General features: G+C 42.8%; 1 protein-coding gene across 1 annotated transcript in view; it reads right to left on the bottom strand.

Moving 5' to 3' along the window:
• Positions 1 to 22,551, bottom strand: part of tmc1 (transmembrane channel-like 1) — a gene marked incomplete at its 3' end in the record, with an annotated part of 31,170 nt that overhangs the window by 6,000 nt on the left and 2,619 nt on the right. The window contains exons 7-17 of the mRNA XM_083783394.1: positions 22,070 to 22,212; positions 21,060 to 21,204; positions 20,102 to 20,296; positions 17,833 to 18,012; positions 17,406 to 17,561; positions 15,104 to 15,232; positions 14,351 to 14,418; positions 12,430 to 12,669; positions 10,694 to 10,819; positions 10,087 to 10,165; positions 5,281 to 5,401 (exon numbers count right to left, since the gene is read on the bottom strand). Of these exons, the coding sequence (XP_083639520.1) occupies positions 5,281 to 5,401; positions 10,087 to 10,165; positions 10,694 to 10,819; positions 12,430 to 12,669; positions 14,351 to 14,418; positions 15,104 to 15,232; positions 17,406 to 17,561; positions 17,833 to 18,012; positions 20,102 to 20,296; positions 21,060 to 21,204; positions 22,070 to 22,212 (1,582 nt within the window). The remainder of the gene's footprint in view (positions 1 to 5,280; positions 5,402 to 10,086; positions 10,166 to 10,693; positions 10,820 to 12,429; positions 12,670 to 14,350; positions 14,419 to 15,103; positions 15,233 to 17,405; positions 17,562 to 17,832; positions 18,013 to 20,101; positions 20,297 to 21,059; positions 21,205 to 22,069; positions 22,213 to 22,551) is intronic.

Genomic DNA, 22,551 nt, shown 5'->3' with positions numbered 1-22,551 from the left:
TTAGACCCAGTGAGGGGGTATGCTAAAGCCAAGGCTCTGTTAAAAGAGGAGTTTGGAAACAAGCAGAAAATAGCATCCGCATACATGGACAAGGCTCTTTCATTATTCATTATTCATTCATTATTCATTCATCATTCAAATCGAAGATGTAAAATCTCTTCAAGAGTACAGTCTTTTCCTCAGAGGCTGCTGTAACGCCATGGAGGAAGTCCAATATTTACATGAGCTAGACATGCCCGCAAATATGATGATCATCATACGAAAGTTGCCATACAAGTTCAGAGACACATGGAGAAATGTAGCCTATGAACTACAGGAAAAGTTCAAACGTAGAGCTACATTTACAGACATTACCACTTTTATTGGGAAACAGGTGGGAATTTTAACTGACCCAATATTTGGCAACATACAGGATGCCCCGCCACCAACTACAACTAAAGGTGTGAGCAAATACCCATACCCATCTGGAATGAGAGGAACTAGCTATGCCACCACTGTGACCCCCGTGAAAACCATGACTCAGGTTGGACTTGAAGAGGAACATGTTCAGGAAGTAATTAAAACATGTCTGTGCTGTGGAGAAGAACACCCATTGGATATGTGTCCCCAGTTGGAGAAAAGACCCCACAAAGAGAAGATAGGCTTCTTAAGAGAAAATGGAGTCTGTTTCGGATGCCTGAGTGTTGGACATGTCAATAAATTCTGTAGACAAAAGATTACCTGTCAAACTTGTGGTCGGAAACATCCAACTGTACTTCACATCACTCAGAGAGAATGGAACAAAGGGTCTGACCTATCTGATCGGAAGTCAAGGATGTCAGTGGATGACACAGTAGTATCGAGTGGCCTTACTGGGGCTGGTGACAATGACTGCAAGCTGCCTATTGTTCCAGTGCAGGTTAAGTCCAAGAAGGGGAGCAAGACTATTAATGTATATGCTTTCTTGGACCCAGGAAGCTCTGCAGTATTCTGTACTGAAGCTCTAATGCACAAACTGGACCTCACAGGGAGGAAGACAAATATTCTCTTGAAGACAATGGGCCAAGAGAAAGTTGTTTCTAGTCACATCGTATCAGGACTGGAAGTCTCTGCCTTGAATGAGAAGCACTTCTGTGAACTGCCCAAGGCTTACACACAGGCGTGCATACCTGTCCATAAAAGGAACATTCCAAGACACAAGGATCTTCAGAGATGGCCTCATTTAAATCACGTTCATCTGCCTGAGATTGATGCTGACATCGAGCTACTGATAGGAACAAATGTTCCTGAGGCTTTAGAACCGCTGCATGTCATTCGCAGTGTTAATAATGGTCCTTATGCCATCAGGACCAGACTGGGCTGGACTGTGAATGGACCGAGAGGAGGCAGCGAGAATGCAAATGATTCTCAGCAGCCAGAGTTTTCTGTGAACCGGGCGTCTGTCATGAACTTGGAGGAACTGTGGCAGCCTCAGTTTAATACAGATTTCCCAGAACGTAACGGTGATGAACAACCTGGCATCTCAAGAGAAGATCATACATTTATGGAACTGCTCAATGACCAGTATCAGACCGGCTCACCATTGAGGAGAAGGGACATCACCATCCCGCAAATGAAGGTCATTACTGCCACCAAGCCGAGTCGCATGGATGTCTCGTGGAGGAAAGAGCTACACATGGATCCAGAAGCTTCTGTAAATTGGACAGAAGTTGCTTCAGTGATCGAACCCATTATGAACGAGACTTCCAGGTTAATAGTTGATCCAGATGAAACTCATCAACCACTATCGGATGACCCTGAGGTCAAGAAGGCTGTTGTGGTCAATGCTATACAGACCAAGGAGGAGGTTGGTGCACTCACTGACTCGCGTGATCCCATACTGGGAATCTTGGACACGTATGGTAAAGTCTGTAGCTTGGATTTTAAGATTTATGACCTGGCTCTTGTCTCTCTGTGATAAACAAGACATAAAAGTGGACCTTGAACAGTCTGACTTAGACGTGGACCAAAATAGATGTTCAATAGAAAATAATATGGAGACCTTTGAGAAAGAGACCGTTTCAAGTTGCTTGCCAGGAGATGAGCTTGAGAAGACAGAACTGGAAATCACGGAGTTCACCCTACGGACTAGGATTCCAGAGGACTTCTCAAAACCGCACAAAGGTGAAAGTGTGAAGGGGGATAGTCACATCTCCCTACTTTGCCAACGGATGGAAAATAATAAACAACAGCTCCCTGGAACTGCCAATAACCAAGATCTTCTTAATTCAGGAGGCAGAGGAGGACTAATGTCTGGACTATTCCAGGACCTGTTGAATTCAGGTTGAATATGATTACAATTACTTGGATTGCTTTCATCTTGACCTTTTGACTTTGACATTGACTTTACAATGAGTGTTAACTCTGAAAATGACTTTGCGTGGGAACCTCTTACGAACAATCGTTTTCGCGTTCGGCTGAAGAGACTTTCATATCCATGAGAAAAAAGAAAAGTTTGGGAAGTTGGTTACTGTTATTTCATGCCTCCTATTCTTTTGTGATGTAATTATTATGTAATAACCTAATAATTCGGGGCTGGCGCGTAGGAGCCATGAATTGGATTCTTGTAATATTTTGGTCAATGAAATGAAGGGGCTGTCACTGGTGTTAATATGATTGATTGACGGGCATAGGGGCGGACCTGGTTCACTCAAGAAGGTGGCCTGTTCACCTGGCTGACACACAGTGAGAGAGAGGGGGTGTGTGGGACGCCATACTTTTTGTTGACCGCTTTATTTTGCTTTACTTTATTTACGTTGATCGCTGTGATTACTTGGATTTATGTTTGAGCACTTTTTGAGTCATTCATATTACTTTAATAAACCCTTAAACGCATTGTTTTGGATCCAGCAAATTCCTTTTGTATGTGGAGCAGAGCGCGTCTGACAACCTGGCCCATCCCATCGCCTCTCAGCGACTTTAAGATTAGTTTCTCATGTAGTCGCTTTACAGTATGTATGTATGTATGTATGTATGTATGTATGTATACATGTATGTAATGTATGTATGTTTTCATGCTTTGTTTTCTAATGTAATGTATTCCACTGCTTTAGTTTTTATGTTTTGTGTGGGACTGCGGATGTAAATTTACATGCATGCACACTACAGCAGTTTTCAATCAATTGAGCCTCTGTCTAACTCTAAACGCAGAATAGAAAGTGAGAATGCAACGGGAAGTACGTGACCTTACTGTAGCACCTTTGCTAGATCCAGTGTATTTACGTTGCATGTCCATTAATATGAATGTCTAAATAAACAAATAATATAATGGCTATAATAATAGCTATAAAATGCTATTTTCGGCAAAGACGTTCAGTCTAGGGGGGGGGGGGGCAAAGAGCAGAGCAAATAACAGAGCCAAGGTCAAGTCTTTTTTATTTTTTATAAAATATGTCCCTGCTTCATTTGCCGCTCAGCCTAGAAGAGGCCCTGCTCTATTGATTCAGGTGCCAGAGACAGCACAGCAGTAAAAGTTACAGATACAAGGGCATAAGAAGTACTCTACAGAAGAGTAACATCACAATAAAGACGCCCTCAAATAAATTATTGATGAAAGTGTACAGATGTATACTCCCTATACAATCATGCTGCCTAATGCAGGACACAAAGACACCGTCAATAAATAATACAGTACAGATGTATATACAATCACCCTGACTGATGCGGAACAAGAAAGAAAGCAGCAAGGTAAGCCTATTACATCAGCACAAAACCACAGGTAACAGAGTAGATGTTATACAATAGCCGTGCACCGCAAAGTTATGACAAAGCACAAACCGAAAGATGGGCTGTCGGAGTAAAATGAGGCACAATTCAAACACTTTAACCCCATCTTATACTTCAGATATTTGAAAATAGCCGTGAGTTGTGAGCTTGCAGATCTGTCGGGTTTCTGTATGTACATTACTGTTTGCATACTATATCCATTTGTGGGTCCTTGACATGAAAATGCTTGAGAGGTTAGGCCAGTAACTGGTCTACGCCGCTCTACAAAGCCAACATGCAGTCAAATCAGCCTCCATGCTATTGGGGGTGTGTTATATAGCTGGCTATGTTGCTGGTTAATAGTTAGGCTAAGCACTGGTACACTGGAATACTGTTAAGAGATACATTCAAAGTCTTAAGGTGTTTGCACATTGAGCATTATTTATATTCGTAACAATGTTTTCACAGAGTGAAATGGACTGGAGCAGTGGCAGTGAGGATGGTCCCCTGATCAGAGTATTATTTTGAAAAAGTTAACACAAACATAGTTTGTAGTAGTTAGTATAAGTTGATTAGATGCGATTAGGATCTGGTTCGGAGAGCACTTGCCTGGAAAGCCTTGCACGGGATGAGGAGAGTGTGGAAATCAGACATGGGAGAAGACCTCAAGAGCCGGCTGTTCATAGCTACTGTGGAGTCAGTACTGCTGTATGGGCCCGAGACATGGACCCTCACAGTACAACAGGAAATGGAGTCTACAGAAGAATGCTACGAATGGCACTAGGTGTCACATGGACGGACCGCATCAGAAATGTAGACCTCTATGGGGACCTACCACGGGTCACAGACAAAGTCAGAGAGAGAAGGATGAGGCTGGCAGGGCACTGCGTCAGGCACCCAGAACTTGAGGCAAATAAATTGACTCTATGGGAGCCAACCCAGGGCAAAGCCATGAGGGGAAAGAAGCGTACCACCTATGTAGACGTGCTGTGGTGCGACATCTTGGCTAGCAACACTGAAGAGCTCAAGAACCTGATGTTGGATAGGAATTTGTGGAGGGCAGCGATCCAGGAATCCTGAGTTGGTGTTGGCTAGACCTCTCGCAGGAAACTAAACTAAAAAAATACCAAAAATACCAAAGTTTGAATGGAGATTGTTGTTGTTGTCCAACATCAGTTTCTTGACTAAGTTCTGCAGTGTTGTCAGCCAAGCTGTCGCGCCGCAGCACGTCTACATAGGTGATACGCTTCTTTCCCCTAATATGGCGATAAGAGGTTTCGATCTGCCCGACAGCAACGAACGATATACAATACAATATCAATTACCGGTATATACGTTAATAATCAATTATCGTTTTTTCTTAGCCAGACACACTTTAAAGCTGTGTTCAATCCGTTTGATTTTTGTGTAGTTAGTGTAGTTACCTTTAATAGTTTGTTGTTGTCTGTCTGTCTGTCTCTCTCGCTCTCTCTCTTACCTTTAAGAGGTTGTTACTGTCTCGCCCTAATAGTTTGTTGTGACGCATTGTTGTTGTTTCTGTCTGTCTCTCTCTCTTACCTTTAATAGTTTGCTGTGAAGCGTTGTTGTTGGTCTGATGCTCTAGATGTCTGGCCTCCTCCAGCTCCATTGCTGCCTTCAGCGCCGCCAGTTTGTTCTTCTTCTTGTTATCCTCATTTTGCTGATAATGAAAGTAAGAAACAAGCAACCATCAGATTGTTTGTGGGGAACTCAGTAGCCCCACCCCTGTCCACTGCACTCTGAACTACAGGTAAAGACATTTTCTTTATACAATTATTATTATGTCCTGGTGACAGAGCAGTTTTGTTAATAGAATACTTTCATATGAACTAGCAATAAATATTATATTTCAAAGATGTTCAGGTATTCCTTTCAGGAACTAAGCTTTTTTGAGTATGGGAATAATATACTATACTATAATGTACAACAACACTGCCCCATGCAGTGTTCATTTATCCATTTATTAGAACTCTGATAGTGTACAAAGGTAACCAAATGGACACGTAATGGTTCCATTAAAATAGCATTAAGTAACAATATGAGAACAAGTATTCATTCCCCAAAATTGGGAGGGACTGGAGGTTGTTTATTGCCAGGGCTGGAGACGGCAACGTTTCATAGTGAGTGTCAAAGTATAGTGTGACCATCCGGGATGGACGGTCCATCTGGAGGACTGGGAGTTTTCCCAGAGGGACAGTTGGACAATCAGGGGCCGATCAAGTGTCGACAAGCAGCTGCCAATCCGGGACTCCCATTTGTCTTGAAAGAGCAGGCAGGTGCAGACCAAGTCCACGCTTCAATCAGTCAACGGACAGATTTATGAGGCCAGACCAGGGGGGCAGTCAGCCAGATATTTCGTGAAGCCTCATTTGAAATCGGTAGTTCATATAATGGCCTGTTGTGGCGCTGGACTGGACCCAAAAAGCCCCATAGCTCCATAGAGGCCCATGTATTTTGGCCCAACTTCACCTAGACTGTATTACCTTAATAAACATGGTCATGAATACTTTCTTCTTCCAGTCACTAGTTTAAAGTCTCATTTCTAATGTCATAATATTCTTTTTGGAAAATTATGGTCCCATTAATAAAAAAAATGACCATAAAGAAAAAAAAACATCGCGTATGTTCTGAGGGGCGTGGCTACCGTTACAGTCTATGATCGGGATTCCCCTCCCACTCGAGTCAAAATAAAAACCAACGGAGAAGAAGGGGGGAAGTCCCGCCTCGTTGTCTGGGCAGCCAATGGCCAGCTGGTCCAAAACGGAGCCAGCCAATGGCCAGCTGGTACCAAACGGATCTAGAAAGATGGCGACTTACAGTGCAGGAATAACAGGCTTCATTTTACGTCCATGTTAGACCCGGCGAACGCTTTGTCCATATTTTTTACAGTCTATGGGCCAGACACACACAGGCCAGGTGTGTGTGTGTGTGTGTGTGTGTGTGTGTGTGTGTGTGTGTGTGTGTGTGTGTGTGTGTGTGTGTGTGTGTGTGTGTGTGTGTGTGTGTGTGTGTGTGTGTGTGTGTGTGTGTGTGTGTGTGTGTGCGTGCGTGCGTGCGTGTGTGTGTGTGTGTGGGTGTGTGTGTCTGTGTGTTTGTCAATAGAAGATTAGTGTTCAATCTAACCTTGCATGAGGAACCATGACATTATGACAGCATTACCCCATAATTAAGCTGACGAGAAAATAAAGTGTGTTTGTCTATTAATGGTTGCAGCTGCAGCTGCAGTTTGTCCAGTTGAAATCCAACACTACACCAGAGGCGTACCTACAATAAGGCGAGGGCAGGCGTCCGCCTGTCCAAATCCATTTCTGGCCTGGCCAAAAACCATACAATGAGAAAAAAAAGAGGACAAAAACAAGGCCTGAGAACTATTAATGGAAAGCTAATCAGCTGGCCGTTGCTGTAGAGCGTGACCCTCAATCACCCATTGGAATGTAAATGCAAGCCTTTCAGCCTTTGTATCCTACTCGTCTGGCAGGTAGGCCTATATCTCTTTGAAAACCTTTAGTGCTACGATTGTGCCCCGGGGAGACGACAATTAACACATCTTGCCTGCCCAAAACGTAATTCCTGGATACGCCACTGCCCTACACCACCAGGTCAGAGACTGTTTCAATACACTATCTATTCTGTACCACCTGTGACTTACTGACTCCACACACGCAGACACATGCACTCTCCTCCAGTGCCACTGCCATCTAGAATCCAGATAGTCATCATATGATCTGTTTGCCTGGATAAAAATGTCCAGGGATTTTTTATGTAAGCTACACATTTTTGTTTACTATACACATGTAAACTACACATTTTTGTTTACTACACTGTTTTTCAATTAACTTATTACTAGACTGGGAAGGAGACAAATCTGCCATTGACCTGCCTAGATATGTCTGATAACGTTTGCCCACAACATGCAGTCAGACCTAGCAATATGATAGGTCTGGAACATACATGTAATTTGCTATTATTTCTATTAACTAGCAAACATTTTAGCAACATTTTGATTGGTACCTAACATATACATATAGTTTATTTATTTATAGTAGTTAATTTGACTGCATTAGGGTAATTAAATAATAGTTTAGTAAATAGACCAGATATTTCCTGTAACTCTGCTGCTCTCTGGTGGATGGACGTTGTTGTTACACTGGTTTGAAGATAGCTAAAGCAGGAGTTCTGAACTTTGGCTGGGGACCCCCGGAAATGCTTTGGCCATGTCTCGCGACCCCTGCCCCACCCCCAATACAAATTGAGTCTTGAGCGTAACAGTAACCTTAATAATAGAGAAAATACATCATAAATAATCATTAAAGGACCACTTCACCACTTTTCAACATCTCTTCATATAATTGGTCCTAACTACTAACTAATGTTCATGATAATACACCACAATTTTTTCCTACTCTGTGTCTCATAGGAGGGCTTTGGGCAGTTCGGACACCCGTCCACCAGTGACATCATCATTAGGCAGATTTTTTTTTAAAACAACATTTGTTTTAAAATATATTTTGATTTGTATTATCGTGAGAATGATGGCTTCAACTTTTGCATTGCAACTTTTCAGGAAAAGAAAGCCTGCCGTTATTAGCTTGGATTCCCCATCGATGATGTCACTGGTGGACGGGTTTCTGAACTGCCCACAGCCTTCCTATGAGTGAGACACAGGCTCTGAGCACACTGCAAGCGTCAGGAGCGTGAAGTTGAAGCTGAAGTTTTCTTCTTCGTGGGGTTTTTAGACAGCTGGTGGATGGAAAATAAGCTCCACCTCCGAGCCCGACGTACGCGACGGACAGACTCAAATGGACGCGACGGCCAGACTCAAATGGAAGCCGCGCACAAGCGTGAAAACGAAGCGCGTCACCCGGCAGTGATAGGCACTAGCCAATGGAACAGATGCAGCCTGCAGCCCATCCACTGGGCGGTTATTCACTTGTAGTTTTCTTCTTCACAGACCCAAACGCCCCTGGGAGGGATTTGTAAAGCCATGTCGAGGGATACAGGCAGACTGGGCATTGGGCACCTCGAAGTAACATTATGTCCAAATTGTTAACAAAACATTGAAAAATCGTCTGAAGAAATAAAGTAAAGCATTGGTTCTCATGTTTGCTTCAGATCACCCCTGTAATCTTTTCATCCATGGCACCCCTGGCTGAATTTCATTGTAATTTACTGTAACCCTGATCCATGACATTGAAAATAACTTTATACTTTATAAAATAGCCTGTTCTCTTCAGCCTCCACAGCCCTTCTCATCAACATCAACATCATCATCATCATCATCATCATCTCCGTGGTGGTCTAGTGGTTAGGGAGCGGCGCTCTCACCGCCGTGGCCCGGGTTCGATTCCCGGTCGGGGAACACTGTTTTATGATGAATTCCTGTTCTGTTCTTTAACTATATAGAAGTGTCTATTTGTACGTCTTTAATGTTTTGATGAATTGAACAATGTGGACCCTGTTGTAAACAAGTGTAATGCTTAATTGGGTCGTCCACTCACAGTTAACAGTCTTTGTATTGAGTTTGTGCTTGAAATGTATTGTAATTCTGCAAACTGTTAATAAATATTTAAATCAATCAATCAAAAATCTCCTTCTCACCGCCGGGTGACACACTTCATTTTTATGCTTGTCAGCAGCTTACATCTGACGCGGAGGACAGCGTCAGATGTAAGCTGGCCGTCGCGCAAGTCGTCGGCGAAAACAAAACTAGTTTTAAAGCTCCTCGGCCAGGAGGCGTACCCGGGTACCCCGTTCCAAAGGCACGTACATTAACCAGTCGACTAGACAGTCATGACTCGATAGCCAAGTAGCAACACAGCACCATATAGCCTACACTAGAATGCGCCTTTGTCTGTGTCAACATCCTGTCACTCAAACGTCACTCTCACGCCCACTTCGCTAACCAAGAAATAGAGGACTACAGGCGTTTAAATAGGCTTCCGTGTGCGTCTCCTCTAGGGACCGCCCAAAGCCCCGGAAGGATTTAAAGTTGAGACCTGACGCGACATCCAACTGACGCCTTCACGCCTGACAGTGTATTCACAGGGACAGACTGAGTAGGAAAAAATGGTGGTATTTTAGCATGAACATTAGTTATGACCAATTATAGGAAGAGAAGTTGAAAAGTGGTGAAGTGGTCCTTTAAGGAAAGTTTATGCATGTACTATGTGTACTATGTAAACTATTAATTTCCATTTTCTTTTTCTTTTTTTTCAATATAATTGAGAACCCCTGAGCTAAAGTATAAGAGTTACTTTAGAGCTGGGATACCACCAGGTTAATGTAACTGACTGTTGCTGTCCACTAACGTTATCAAATAAAATACAATAAAATAAAAATAATTACAGCTTGCAATTTCTTCTTGAGTTCCATGTTTGCTTCTTTGTAGCTTTTGGATGTGGACTGCAAATAATAGATGGCCAACCTGAAACATAACAACAAAACGTCATCTGACCTGCACTATGAAAATCATTCACAAAAAAAGGTCTGTGTGCATTATTAAATCATAGAATTTTAAACTGTATTTTTCATCCAATTCAGAAATATGTATTTTTATTTTCTAAATCACAATACCTTGTAGGCTTGTAGATTTGCCATTTGTTATTTCCTTTTTGTTTTTATTTTATATTTTAGAAATCTGAAATAAAATGATGTATTAATATAATGTTATTACGATATCAAAAGGTCCAAACAATAGTCTCATGTCGATATGGATATTGTCTCTGTCGGGCGGAAACCTCATGTACAAAAGGGTTACAAGATTCAAATTTCCAAAAAAGCAAAAGTAGCAGATCGACAAGTTCAAAACACGTTGCTTGCTAACTGCTACAGTAGCTTTGTTGCTTTGCTTGTTGCACATAATAAGTCACATAGTATAATTTACGGGGGGGGGGGGGGGGGGGACAACAACACAAAAGGTTAAACTATGGAGGTCAGAGGTTCGTGGACTCACACCATCAGCAGAAGGAAGGGCAGCACCAGGCCAGGGTTGGAGGCGTAGCTGAACACCTTACTGAACCACGCAGGGAAGTCTGACTCCAGAGTCTCCTGGATCACATCAAACATCCGGTTCTTTCCACTGTCACACCACAGAGCACAGTACAGTACAGTACAGTACACAGGCAAATCATCAGTCTTAACCAGTGGTGTAAAGTAAGTGCAAGTACTGTATTTAAGTACAATTTTGAGCATTTACTTGAGCATTTCCAATACTTTTACTTCTACTGTCAACTTGGGGGGCTACTACCAGGTCCGGTTGTACATTTCCGGGTCTCCGGACGGTCCGGAGACCCGGAAATGTACAAATTATTTCGACGTTTGCCTACAATGGAAAGTAGTACATGTTTTGTCAATGGGAATTCTACCGTACTCTGTAAACATTAAATCCAGAGACCTTCTCCTAGAGGAGGTTTAAGGCCAAGGGGACAGGATTTTGGAATTTGCCATTGCATGGTGGTAGATCGTAACTTCATCTACACACCCAATCACCTATATTCGATTGTCGTTAAAAGTCTGCCATATGACATCATTTCAAAAGCCAGGCATTGGAGGGGCTAGCGCCCCTCAAACATTCAAAACACCTTAAACATTCTATATATCTGAGAAATAGTTAATCTTTCACTCAATATGGAAAACTAGGTACTGTCACAAGTTGATTAAGTTATATTTGCCCATGTCTTGTCCAGTCCTATGGATTGTGCATTTGTGCTAAGAAAATGTGTTTATAAAATGTATTTAAAATATTGCATTGATGCTCCTATTAACCTTAGGAAGTATTACATTGTATTATATTAGCACATGCATTCCATAAATTCCGTACAACTTGTGACGGGACCAGCCCCTATTGAGTGAAAAACAGACTATTTCCAAGACAAATAAAATATTGAACCCTGTAAGACCCAGCGTTGCTTTTCGGTAACATTTTTTGTTTAATGAATTACTTTTTCTTTTTTTTTCTGTTCTTTTTTCACCTAAACGTCATCATTGATGTTCATTGCAATGCCATTGATCATGATATTTGTATATAAATACCCCCCACAGAGGCTGAAATTCACACAAATTAAAAATGTCTGGACTCTTTAACAATTTTTAACCTATGACATTTGACCTTTAACCCTAATGAAAGTAAGTAAAATAATTGTAATATTATGTTTTTTAGAATGTCTAGAACATGTTTTATTCATTATTGTGAAAGATATCCCCCAAATGTAAATTATTAATTCATATAATTATTATATAATTATTATAAATGTGCATAGAATTTTCATCAAACTTTATTTTCTTTTTTTCCTAGTAGTCCTAGTAGTAGTAGTAGTACAAAGTAGTAGTAAGGTTGAAATCTCTTTTTTGCAAGTAGAAATATATCTGGGTCTTAAAGGGTTAAGGTGTTTTAAATTTCAGATTTTAGTTATTAAGGCATAATTATAGGTCTTATTACTATATTAGCCAGGGATCCTTTTAAGCCAGTGGTTCTCAACCTGTGGGTTGTGGACCCCACGGGGCCAAATTGTCAAATTAGAGGCAAACATTGTGAAAACAGCAGATTGTCTAATTTCACAGTATTTATCCATGGAACAGAGTCAAACTAAAATGTACTGCCTCAACAATTGTGTGCTTGTCAGGCTGGGGGGTGTTGGGGGTCCCCGGTTCACTTATGGGGGGGGGGGGGGTTAATAAAGCACCGGTCACCTGAAGGGTCCGCAGTCGAAGGACGGGGGGACGGTGACGATGGTGTAGATGGCGGGTAAGGTGGAGAGGAAGAGGATGACCAGCAGCATGGCCATGTAGAAGTTGTTGGAGCCCGACGCCTTGAAGACCCTCTCCTGAGGCACGTTGCAGCACATGACCGCCCAGCACTGCAGGTACATGGACACGTGCAGGCGCAGCACGTTCAGCGCCGGCAGACAGGGGGCGTAGAAGGCACCCATCCTGCAAAACACGGGACAGGGAGATAATGTGATGGCCGATCATGGTGATGGGATGGGAGTGGGCCGCCAAATCTTTGTGCGATAGAATCATCTTTTTGAGGGGCGCCAGCCCCTCCTATGCCCAGCTGTGTGTGTGTGTGTGTTTGTGTGTATCACGGTTTGTTTGATTGATTTGATCGGTCGAGCATGGAATGTGATGTATGATGATGATAAGAGCGCCTCTCACTTCACACAAGTGTGATTTCTGAGGGGCGCTAGCCCCTCCTATATATAGCTTTTTGTCCTTCACTCGTGTCACATTTGCCATTGACACATTTGCCATTGACAATGAAAGGAGAATTTATGTACGTCATATGTGTATGAACAAATTTACTTTTTGTGGCAACACAAACATTAAATGCCATTGAGAATGAATTAATTTACGTCATATGGACGAACAAATCGGCTCTTCTAAACATACGTAGTGCAACTGTTTTAATTCAGCTTATATATGATATATAGCCGATCTACATGCTCACAATGCCTCAGAATGCTATTTTCGGCAAAGCGTGGGGAAGAAAGATTAGACTAAGTGCAGAGTGCAAGGACAAGTTTAAAGTATTGAGGAATTAAGTGGTTAAATGTCAGGTATCGAACCGGCCCAAACGACTGAGCCTCTGCCACCCTTAGCAGCACTTGTTACAAGTCACTCTGAATAAGAGTGATGAGTTTTATTCAACTTTAGCTGTATATCTTCATTGAGAAAAATAATTCCAGTTGTAAATACCATTGAGACCGGGAATCTTTAGAATGGGGTCGGCGGCCTCTGTAGACATTTTTAAAGCACAGCTCAAGACCCACTTCTACACCCTTGCTTTTAATTGATCTTTAATTTTTTGTTATTCATGTCCTCACTGTATTGCATTACTGCTTGTTTTTTTATGTTTATGCCTTGCTTTTCTTTTATTTTTTCTCCATTGCTCTGTAAAGCACTTTGAGCTGCATTTCATGTCATGAAAGGTGCTATACAAATAAAGTTTTTTTATTTCAAAAAATAGGAATAAAAAATTCCAAAAAGGTAGCACATCCAAAAATTAAACAAGCGGGGGACAAAGTACTCACATTTACATTTCTTTATTGGCAAACACCAAATAAGTTACGCTGACGCGTTTCGGCTATGCAGCCTTCAGAGCTGCATAGCCGAAACGCGTCAGCGCGTATTTTTTGATGTATACTTGATTTGGGTCTGGCACTCCACTGAAAGCCATTGCTGATGCGCAACCTCTTTTTCTCATAAAGTTTTTTTATTATTATAATAATAATAATAATAATAATAATAATAGCTCAGATTTATAGAGCGCTTTTCTAAATACCCAAAGCACTTTACATAGGAACACTAGGAACGGACTTTATTAAGAAAGAAAAAACAAAGCAAAACGTAACAGATACAACAACAGCACAGGGTTAAAAAGATAAAAGGATAAACGAGGCCTCAGCTGGGGAAAGCTATCCTGAAGAGGTGGGTTTTGAGTTATTATATACATTTGGGGATCCTGAATGTTTCTTTCTTTTTTAGAAAACTGTTAGGATTTAGAAGGCATTTGTAGAATGAGCCTCAGGTCTTAATGCATTAAAGGTAGACAATGGCAATTGTCGTAATTATCTAATTTGGAAAATATTCAAATGAAAGCGATATGTCCTACCAGATCATTCCTTGATTGAAGATCAGGCCCAGTACATTCCCACTGACATCAAACTCAGAGTAAGATGGCTGTTCACAAAGGAAGAGAGAGAAAAACATTTCATTTAAGTAGTGTGGGGTGGTCCTTGAGGATTGTTGTGATCTTGTAGATCTGCTATTTACAGCAAAGATATTTAGTGTAGGCGCCCATTTCGTAACGGTCCATTTGTACACTCTCAGTGAGGGCTGTATTTTGCGTGTCTTAAGTACCATGTCTTATTACTTAACTTAAGACCTGGAGGCGTTGGTCAATGCTCTTTGGCCACACACGAATAGCCAAATGGCATTGATCACGCCTCCAGGTCTTAAGTTAAGTAATAAGACCTGGTACTTAAGACACGCAAAATACAGCACAGAGTCACAGACCGATACGGGCCATTTGGAACCCACTCAAGGACACTTTGCTGCCCCCTTGTGTTTCCAGTGAGCCAACACGCACAACAGCAGCACCCTGACTGTTTGACCGAATGGAACAGCTACTAGAGCCTTCATTATAGTATCATTCCAAAATGGCGTGCGTGCATAGAGCCCATTGTGTTCATACACAGATGCCAGAACCCACAACCTCCATGGTGTTGCATGGGGGGCAGATATAGCAGGTATACTTTTACCACCCGGGCGCTTCCATGGTCTAATTCTAATACAACAGAGAGAGAGCCACAAAATAATAATGATCTCTCAAAAGTAAAAAAAAAAAGTAAAAACGGTGACTCACAAACCCCGCCTCCAGGTCCCAACACCAGCAGTGGTTGAGGAAGCGAACGAGCACGGCTCTCAGGAAGTCACCGATCAGCAGCGTGATGTATGTCGTCATGGTGTCCGAAATGATGAGACGCACAAACTCCTGCAAAGGCGGGACGCAAAGGGCCTGTTCACATTGAGGGGTTTAGAGTGAGTTGAACTAATCCATTTGTACAAAAGTATAGATTTGAATAAAAACTATAGAAACAAAATTTCAAGAAATTTTACTGCAGCTTGCCAAGTCTGTGCAGCATTTGAGCCACGGGACCACCATTTGATGACATTTAGGGCCGATTCATACTCCTATTTTACCGCTGCTTCGGCGCTGTAGTGCCAAAATGATTTCGGCTCGTCAGAAATTTTCAGTAGCACCGAAGAGACGACTTTAGGACGGTACCCCCCCCCCCCCCCCCCCCCCCCCAACCTCAACTGACGTCACAGATTGTAGGCTCTACAGCGCCGAACCGACTTTTATTCGGCTCTAAAATAGGAGTATGAATCGGCCCTTAGCCTCTCAGACCCATTTGAGCCACGGACCACCATTTGATGACATTTAGCCTCTCAGACCCATTTGAGCCACGGACCACCATTTGATGACATTTAGCCTCTCAGACCCATTTGAGCCACGGACCACCATTTGATGACATTGGACCCTGTAACGTAACGGTCCATTTGGTTACATGTATATACTCTAAGAGTTACAGACCTGTAAGGGTCCATTTGGTTCCATGTGTCACATTCTCAGAAGGGGGGCAGAAGATCAGAAAGGTAAGGTGGGGTCATGTAGGGCTTTAAAAGGATGTTTAAATCTATTCTAGCCTTGATGGGCAGCCAATGGAGTGTGGCTACATTGGGTGAAAGAGGACGAGTGTGGCTACAAAATTACCGAAACCCATGCGTGTAAAGTGAATATTTTGTCCGTGAGGATGATTTGTTCAGCACTCTGACCAGGCCCCGTCCCGTTCTAGGGTGTGCGACACACCGAGATCTTTGCTCAGACCACACACACTTTGAACTGCGATAGCAGAAAAAAACCGCGTGACTTATTTGAATTCCGTCTGAACCACGACAAAGTCGATGGCATCGTGTGCTGTTTGATGTTTAAATCGTGTCTTTTTCTGTTTTTCCCCGCGTTTCCCCATTGACTTTGAGCGGGGCATTTTTCGCACAATTGACGTTGGCACGGTCAGACTTATCGAAATAAAAATCGATTCCAGACAGTGGTTGTTCGGATCTTTCTTGTTTTAGCCATCCAAAGGGGCTAGAGACAGGCAGCACAATGTCATTACTCGAGTTTGTCTTTATTCTGACCACAGTAGGCCAAAGTAGATCACAGCAGGGTCTTACCACAGGTAATAGGCCTATCTCACAGCCCTTCCCGCCCCCTTTCTACGCCCCCTTTCCAGACCTAGTGGTGTTGACGTGACGTCACTTCATAGACATTACATATTAAAAGACCTACATTCAGAAGCCATAAACAATGCTTTTTCTGAAGGTAAACTTTATTCTATTTGGTTTAGCAGTGGCTTACAATGGGGTATTTCTGTCTAAGTTTATTGCGAATTACGTCGCCATGGTAAAGCGTGACAGAAATATAAGCACAAGCACACCATTCCTAGCCTAGCCGCACATTTTGACCTATATGTTGCGGGGATTGGTTAAACAGTGCGGCCGGCCATAGGCGTCAAACTTTGAAAAAAGTCTGTGCAGCATTTGAGCCACGGCCCACCATTTGACGACATTTAGCCTCTCAGCTTGCGGATTTCAATAATCAAAGAAATTACCGAAATAACCGATCTATAAGCTTGTGTGTTTTTGGTATTTTTTGCATGACACCCAAGTGTGACAAAATTACAGTTGCATAAGTTGTGCCTATGCATACGCCTGTAGGTGGTCGAGGCTAGGGCAAGTAGACTACTACGGCAAGTGCTATCGGCTAAGATGGAGTCTGAAGAGGTGGGTTTTCAGACCACGGCGGAAGATTGGGAGTGATTCTGCAGTTCTGCAATGGTGCATTCCATAATTTTGGAGCCTGCAGAAGGGAGAAGAGTTTGGGACGTGTGGAGTGTTGCCCTGGTGTTTTTAGCGAATGTATACTTCCAGTTTCCCTGATCTGAGCGCACAGGAAGGTTTGTAGGGTCTGACCAAACTTGCAAGATATGGGGTTGGTTTCCACCTGCAGTTGTAGTCGCAGTCCCATAGCCCGGATGGAGGGTGGGTGAAAATGGCTGGTATGGACTAGTTTGTTTAATTTGATCACACACAGACACACATACCTGGCCCACCATGGTCTCCCAGCAGGGTCCTCTGGGTACATCGGCGGGGTGAACGCTGGGTGGAGGAGACGTGGTGTTCTGTGGTGTTGCTGTTCCATTAAACACACTGGCCTCCCACAGCGTCATGTTCAACTTCACCACCTCCTCCTCCTTCCTCTGACACACACACACACACACACACACACACACACACACACACACACACACACACACACACACACACACACACACACTTCAATATAGAAATGTACTCCACAGTCCAAGGACCCTCATCTGAACATATGACATATGAGCAGTGCTAGCCGCTCCAACACTTGAGTGTGTGTGTAGCAGCTCATGTCTATTAGTCTATTTCAGTGAAATAGTTGAATATAATATTTAAAAAATCCCCCTCAAGGATCCCCGCCGGTCCGCCGGACCTGATCACCTTCAGGTTGATCTCGTCCATCAGGGCGATGATGAAGGTGTACAGGTTCCCCAGGAAGAGGGCGAAGATGCGTCCCAGCTGCCACTGCAGGGCGATGCGGGGGTGGTAGTTCTCCAGGGTGCTGATCACATCGAACAGCATGGGACAGAACATCCCCAGCAACGACATCACCATGTTCACCTGACGACCAGAAGCAAAACAGCATGGGACAGAACATCTCCATGTTCACCTGACGACCAGAAACAAAACAGCATGGGACAGAACATCTCCATGTTCACCTGATGACCAGAAACAAAACAGCATGGGACAGAACATCTCCATGTTCACCTGACGACCAGAAACAAAACAGCATGGGACAGAACATCTCCATGTTCACCTGACGACCAGAAACAAAACAGCATGGGACAGAACATCTCCATGTGGATTAAAGGACCCAATGCCAGAGTGTAATTGGTTTTCGATGGTGACGTAATGACGATATGTTTTAGTGTTGGGAGGATTAAAGGTAATGCTCCTGTGTATACATGTATGTAATCTGGCACCACTGCCGTATCAGGCACAATTTGCTGGGACGGTGGATACGCATCAAAAGTGGCGGGTTGGCTGGGACGGTTTTGGGCGCAAAGTAACCACAGTATACCGCTAATCAACTTACAAATTACATATACATATATATATAGTATATGTATAACTAGCTCTCAATGATGACGTAAGAAATATGTGGATTAAAGGACCCAATGCCAGAGTGTAATTGGTTTTCGATGGTGACGTAATGACGATATGTTTTAGTGTTGGGAGGATTAAAGGTAATGCTCCTGTGTATACATGTATGTAATCAGGCACAATTTGCTGGGACGATGCATACTCATCAAAAGTGGCGGGACGGCTAGGACGGTGCGTACGGCGCAAAGTAACCACAGTATACCGCTAATCAACTTACAAACAGAGAGAGAGAGAGAGAGAGAGAGGAGGGAGGGAATGTAAGCACTGTTTTGTCCAGTGTTGATCTGTTATTTATAACGATAAATGCATTGAGTCTTATTTCTTATTAGCATTAAAAGGCCATATTTGGAGGTGGGTTGGCATATTTCTCTCATAAGAGAGTTGACGAGAGTTTCTGTTCAGTGTTGACCTGGGAACAGTTCATTCAGGAAGCGGAGCAGAGGACGGAGTCAAGTCATTCATTGACCTCAAGACCATTACATTCCAGCTAGTCAGATCCCAAACGGTAATATTTGGCGTTTTTAAAAAGATGTCGTCCAGCTTTTCTGCCACTGCGTCAGAGGAGTAACAGCCAGAGATCTATACAGCGAGCAATGCTGAAGCAGCCTGTGATAAAGTTACACAGAATTGGTATGTACATGTTTTCATATCACTGATTTCATCTTCAGAAAGCAGATGTACAGAAATGTTGTTGGTGGACGAAGTAACGAAGTAACAATGCTTCCTTCCAGCACTAAATCAACTGTAGATAAACCGTGTGTGTGTGTGTGTGTGTGTGTGTGTGTGTGTGTGTGTGTGTGTGTGTGTGTGTGTGTGTGTGTGTGTGTGTGTGTGTGTGTGTGTGTGTGTGTGTGTGTGTGTGTGCGCATGCGTGCGTGCGAGACATCGAGAGAGAGAGACAGCGAGTGAGAATGCCCAAGATAAAGACAAAGACAGCGAGCGACAGAGACGGAGAGGGATTTGTGTGTGTGTTTGAGTCACATAGATACTACGGTTACTGGTTAAAGTTAAAGTTAAGGTTATACAATCCAAATTTCATGCATTTGATTCACAACTGGCTGCAAGAACTATCAGTCGTTATAGGCAGGTCAGGAATCGGCCTAAATCTGTGATGTGCCTGGCAGTTGCTGCTTCCCCCAGCACTAAATCAACCGAAGATAAGCACTTCCTGGACTACCTCTCTCCACCTTTTCTCTTGTCACCCTCTCTCTGCCACATATATGGCTCGTGTGGCACAAATGTTATGCAAAGTTTGGCCACAGACTGGTTGTTCGAGAGGGTTCCAACATCTTGGGATGCCCAAAAAGGCGGCAAAACGGCTGGCAAAGTATTGTGCTCAATGTGCTGTCTCGTCTATATAATTGGCAGCCGACCATAGGTGGCTGTTACTTAAACCCATGATAGATAGAGTACTGAGTGAGTCGTGACATGACCTATTGCAGTGTTGTACCCGAACGCGTTCAAAGAACGATAGTTCACTATCACTGATAGCCTGTCTGTACATGTGTGTCTCTGTGTGTGTCTCTGTGTCTGTCTCTCTCTCTACCTCGTTTCTCTCCCACCACGTGTGGCTCTCCAGTCCTTCCAGGGCGAACTTCTGTGACCTTCTGACCACAAAGTAGATGAGGTATCCACTTCCTGCCAGGCAGCACAGCACCAGGAAGTTGGCCAGCACGCGCAGGAAGCGAGTCAGGTGGATGTTGTCGTCCTTCTTGCTCTCCTGCTCCTCTAAGATGGCTTCCTATTGGTCGTTAAATGGCATGGTAACTGCGTTATGATTGGTCGGTAAATGGCATTGGTAACTGTTATGATTAGTCTGACCTTTATCTGATAGACCGAGTGCATACATTGAATCACTCTCTCTCATCTGCGTAAGGACATTGGTGGAATGTAACTAATTACATTTACTTAAAGGGCCACTTAAAAATATAAATAATTATGTTAATGACGTTTAGAAGATTTAGAACACTTTCCTGCGGTTTTATGTGTGTAGTATGTGGTTTTAGATATTTTAGTATTTCAAAGTGCCTGTGATATCATAGGCACTAGTCTCACTTCCTTCCTGGACTAGTAGTAATCCAGCAATCCAGTCAAACCCTAGTCAAACAGACTTCATTCTTCATGGGCATAGAGTGCAAATTTCAAATTGTGCTGTTATCTAATGTAAGGGAGTGGGCAAGGCAATTTAATCAGAATTGTTATAAAAGGCTGTCATTCCATGTATATTTAAATAACAATATTGATATGATATACAATATGATGTGATTGAAATGACACTTTATACTGATGCCTACCTTCTAATAAAAAAAAAAACGAAAAACATTGAGTGACTGCAGTTTCTTCCAGTGGTGAAATGTCCAAGTACTGTACTTAAGTACAATTTTGAGGTATTTGTACTTCTAGCCGATGCCAGAAGGGCTGGGCAGTCTGGCTCTGCGACTGAGCCAAAAAAAAAGAAGACATAATGGCAGACCGTGCCTGAGTCGTTTCAGATTTTGGTATACCTTGAAGCTGGTGGTGATGGAGGCAAACTTGTTGTCAGCGGTCTCAGGGTTTCCTATCAGGTAGTCCCAGCTGGTGAACACCTTCCAGTTGAAGTTGAAGCTGTTGTCATCCACTCCACCCGTCTCGTTGGCATTACGGGCCATCCTTTAACAACACATTTGATTTGATTTACAGTAGAACATCCTTTCCATTAACCAGAGGCCTAAATGTGTCCCAGATTGTCTACCCTATAGAGCACCGAAGTCTGACGTCACTTTCAGTAGAGGGCGTCAGTCCCCAGGTTCATGTATTTTTTAGTTGCATTGAAATCGCCATAGGAGGATTTTTAGATTGCTTCATATAAGAACTGTGTTTGAAAAATAAACATGTCATCCCGGCCGCTTCACTCATATGGATATGAAGAATCAACTGACTGAGAGAAAACGCTAATGTTACTGCTACTGAATTAGTTACATTTTCGCTAGAAGCAGACTGTATCATATATGAGTGACTGACTGTTGCAAACGATACAGAGACACCTCCCTGAGAATAACGCCGAGACAGCTTGTTTATTTTTGGACCACAACGCTTATAGTAGATGATATTAAGATCACCCCATGTTATTCTCCATAGAGAAATTACTTCCGCGAACCAGGGGAATCGAAGGGATGAGCGAGTTACGTCAGGACTTCGGCGCTCTATACAAATACCAATAAAAATACAGCTGTCTCAAACGTTTTTTATTTCACGGATCAACATAACTCTGAGAATGTACAAATGGAACCAAATGGACCCATAAAACCTTTTCCTCGATTGCGATTAATGAACGATTATTAAAATGTTTCAGTGAAGCTCAAAAAACGAGCTTGTAATCAATTTAGTTGATTTAAAAACAATCAAGTCGATGTTTTTGGCATTGACTCATTGATACAAATTATAATAAATAAATATGAAATGTATCAAAACAAACTGCTTCTTGCATATTCGATTAACTCTTGGTTTTAGTGAGTTTCTCCCAGCAGGTACTTACGTTCTAATGACCACCATGTAACTATAGGCAACGGTTCCCACGCCGACCAGGAAGTAGGACAGCGGCATGCGGAACTTGAGCCAGCCAATGGCACGCTGGCTGTTGTAGTATCCATAGAAGAGGACCGAGTACTGAGCATAGCCCTGTAGATCACATAGAGAAGATCTGAGTAGTGAGCATAGCCCTGTAGAGAAGATCTGAATATATAGCCCTGTAGATCACTGGTTCCCAAACAGCGGGTCAGGACCTATTTGTGGGTCACAGACCAAATGTTATGGGCCACGACTAAAGTAAAAATCCTATTAAAAAGTAAATACAAATAATTGTATAATTGTAAACAAACAAACGTAGTTCCATAAATTAAATAAATAATTAAAAAGTGGTGATCTACAAGCTCGCGACGCGTTGTGTGGTTGTAAATCTGCTATTTTCATAAGTTTTGGCAAACGTCCAATTTATCTTCTGGGTCTCCAGATAAAAGA

This window comes from Protomyctophum parallelum (assembly GCF_964188405.1).
Source record: "Protomyctophum parallelum genome assembly, chromosome: 15".
Lineage (NCBI taxonomy): Eukaryota > Metazoa > Chordata > Actinopteri > Myctophiformes > Myctophidae > Protomyctophum > Protomyctophum parallelum.
This window is presented reverse-complemented; position numbering and strand designations above follow the sequence as displayed.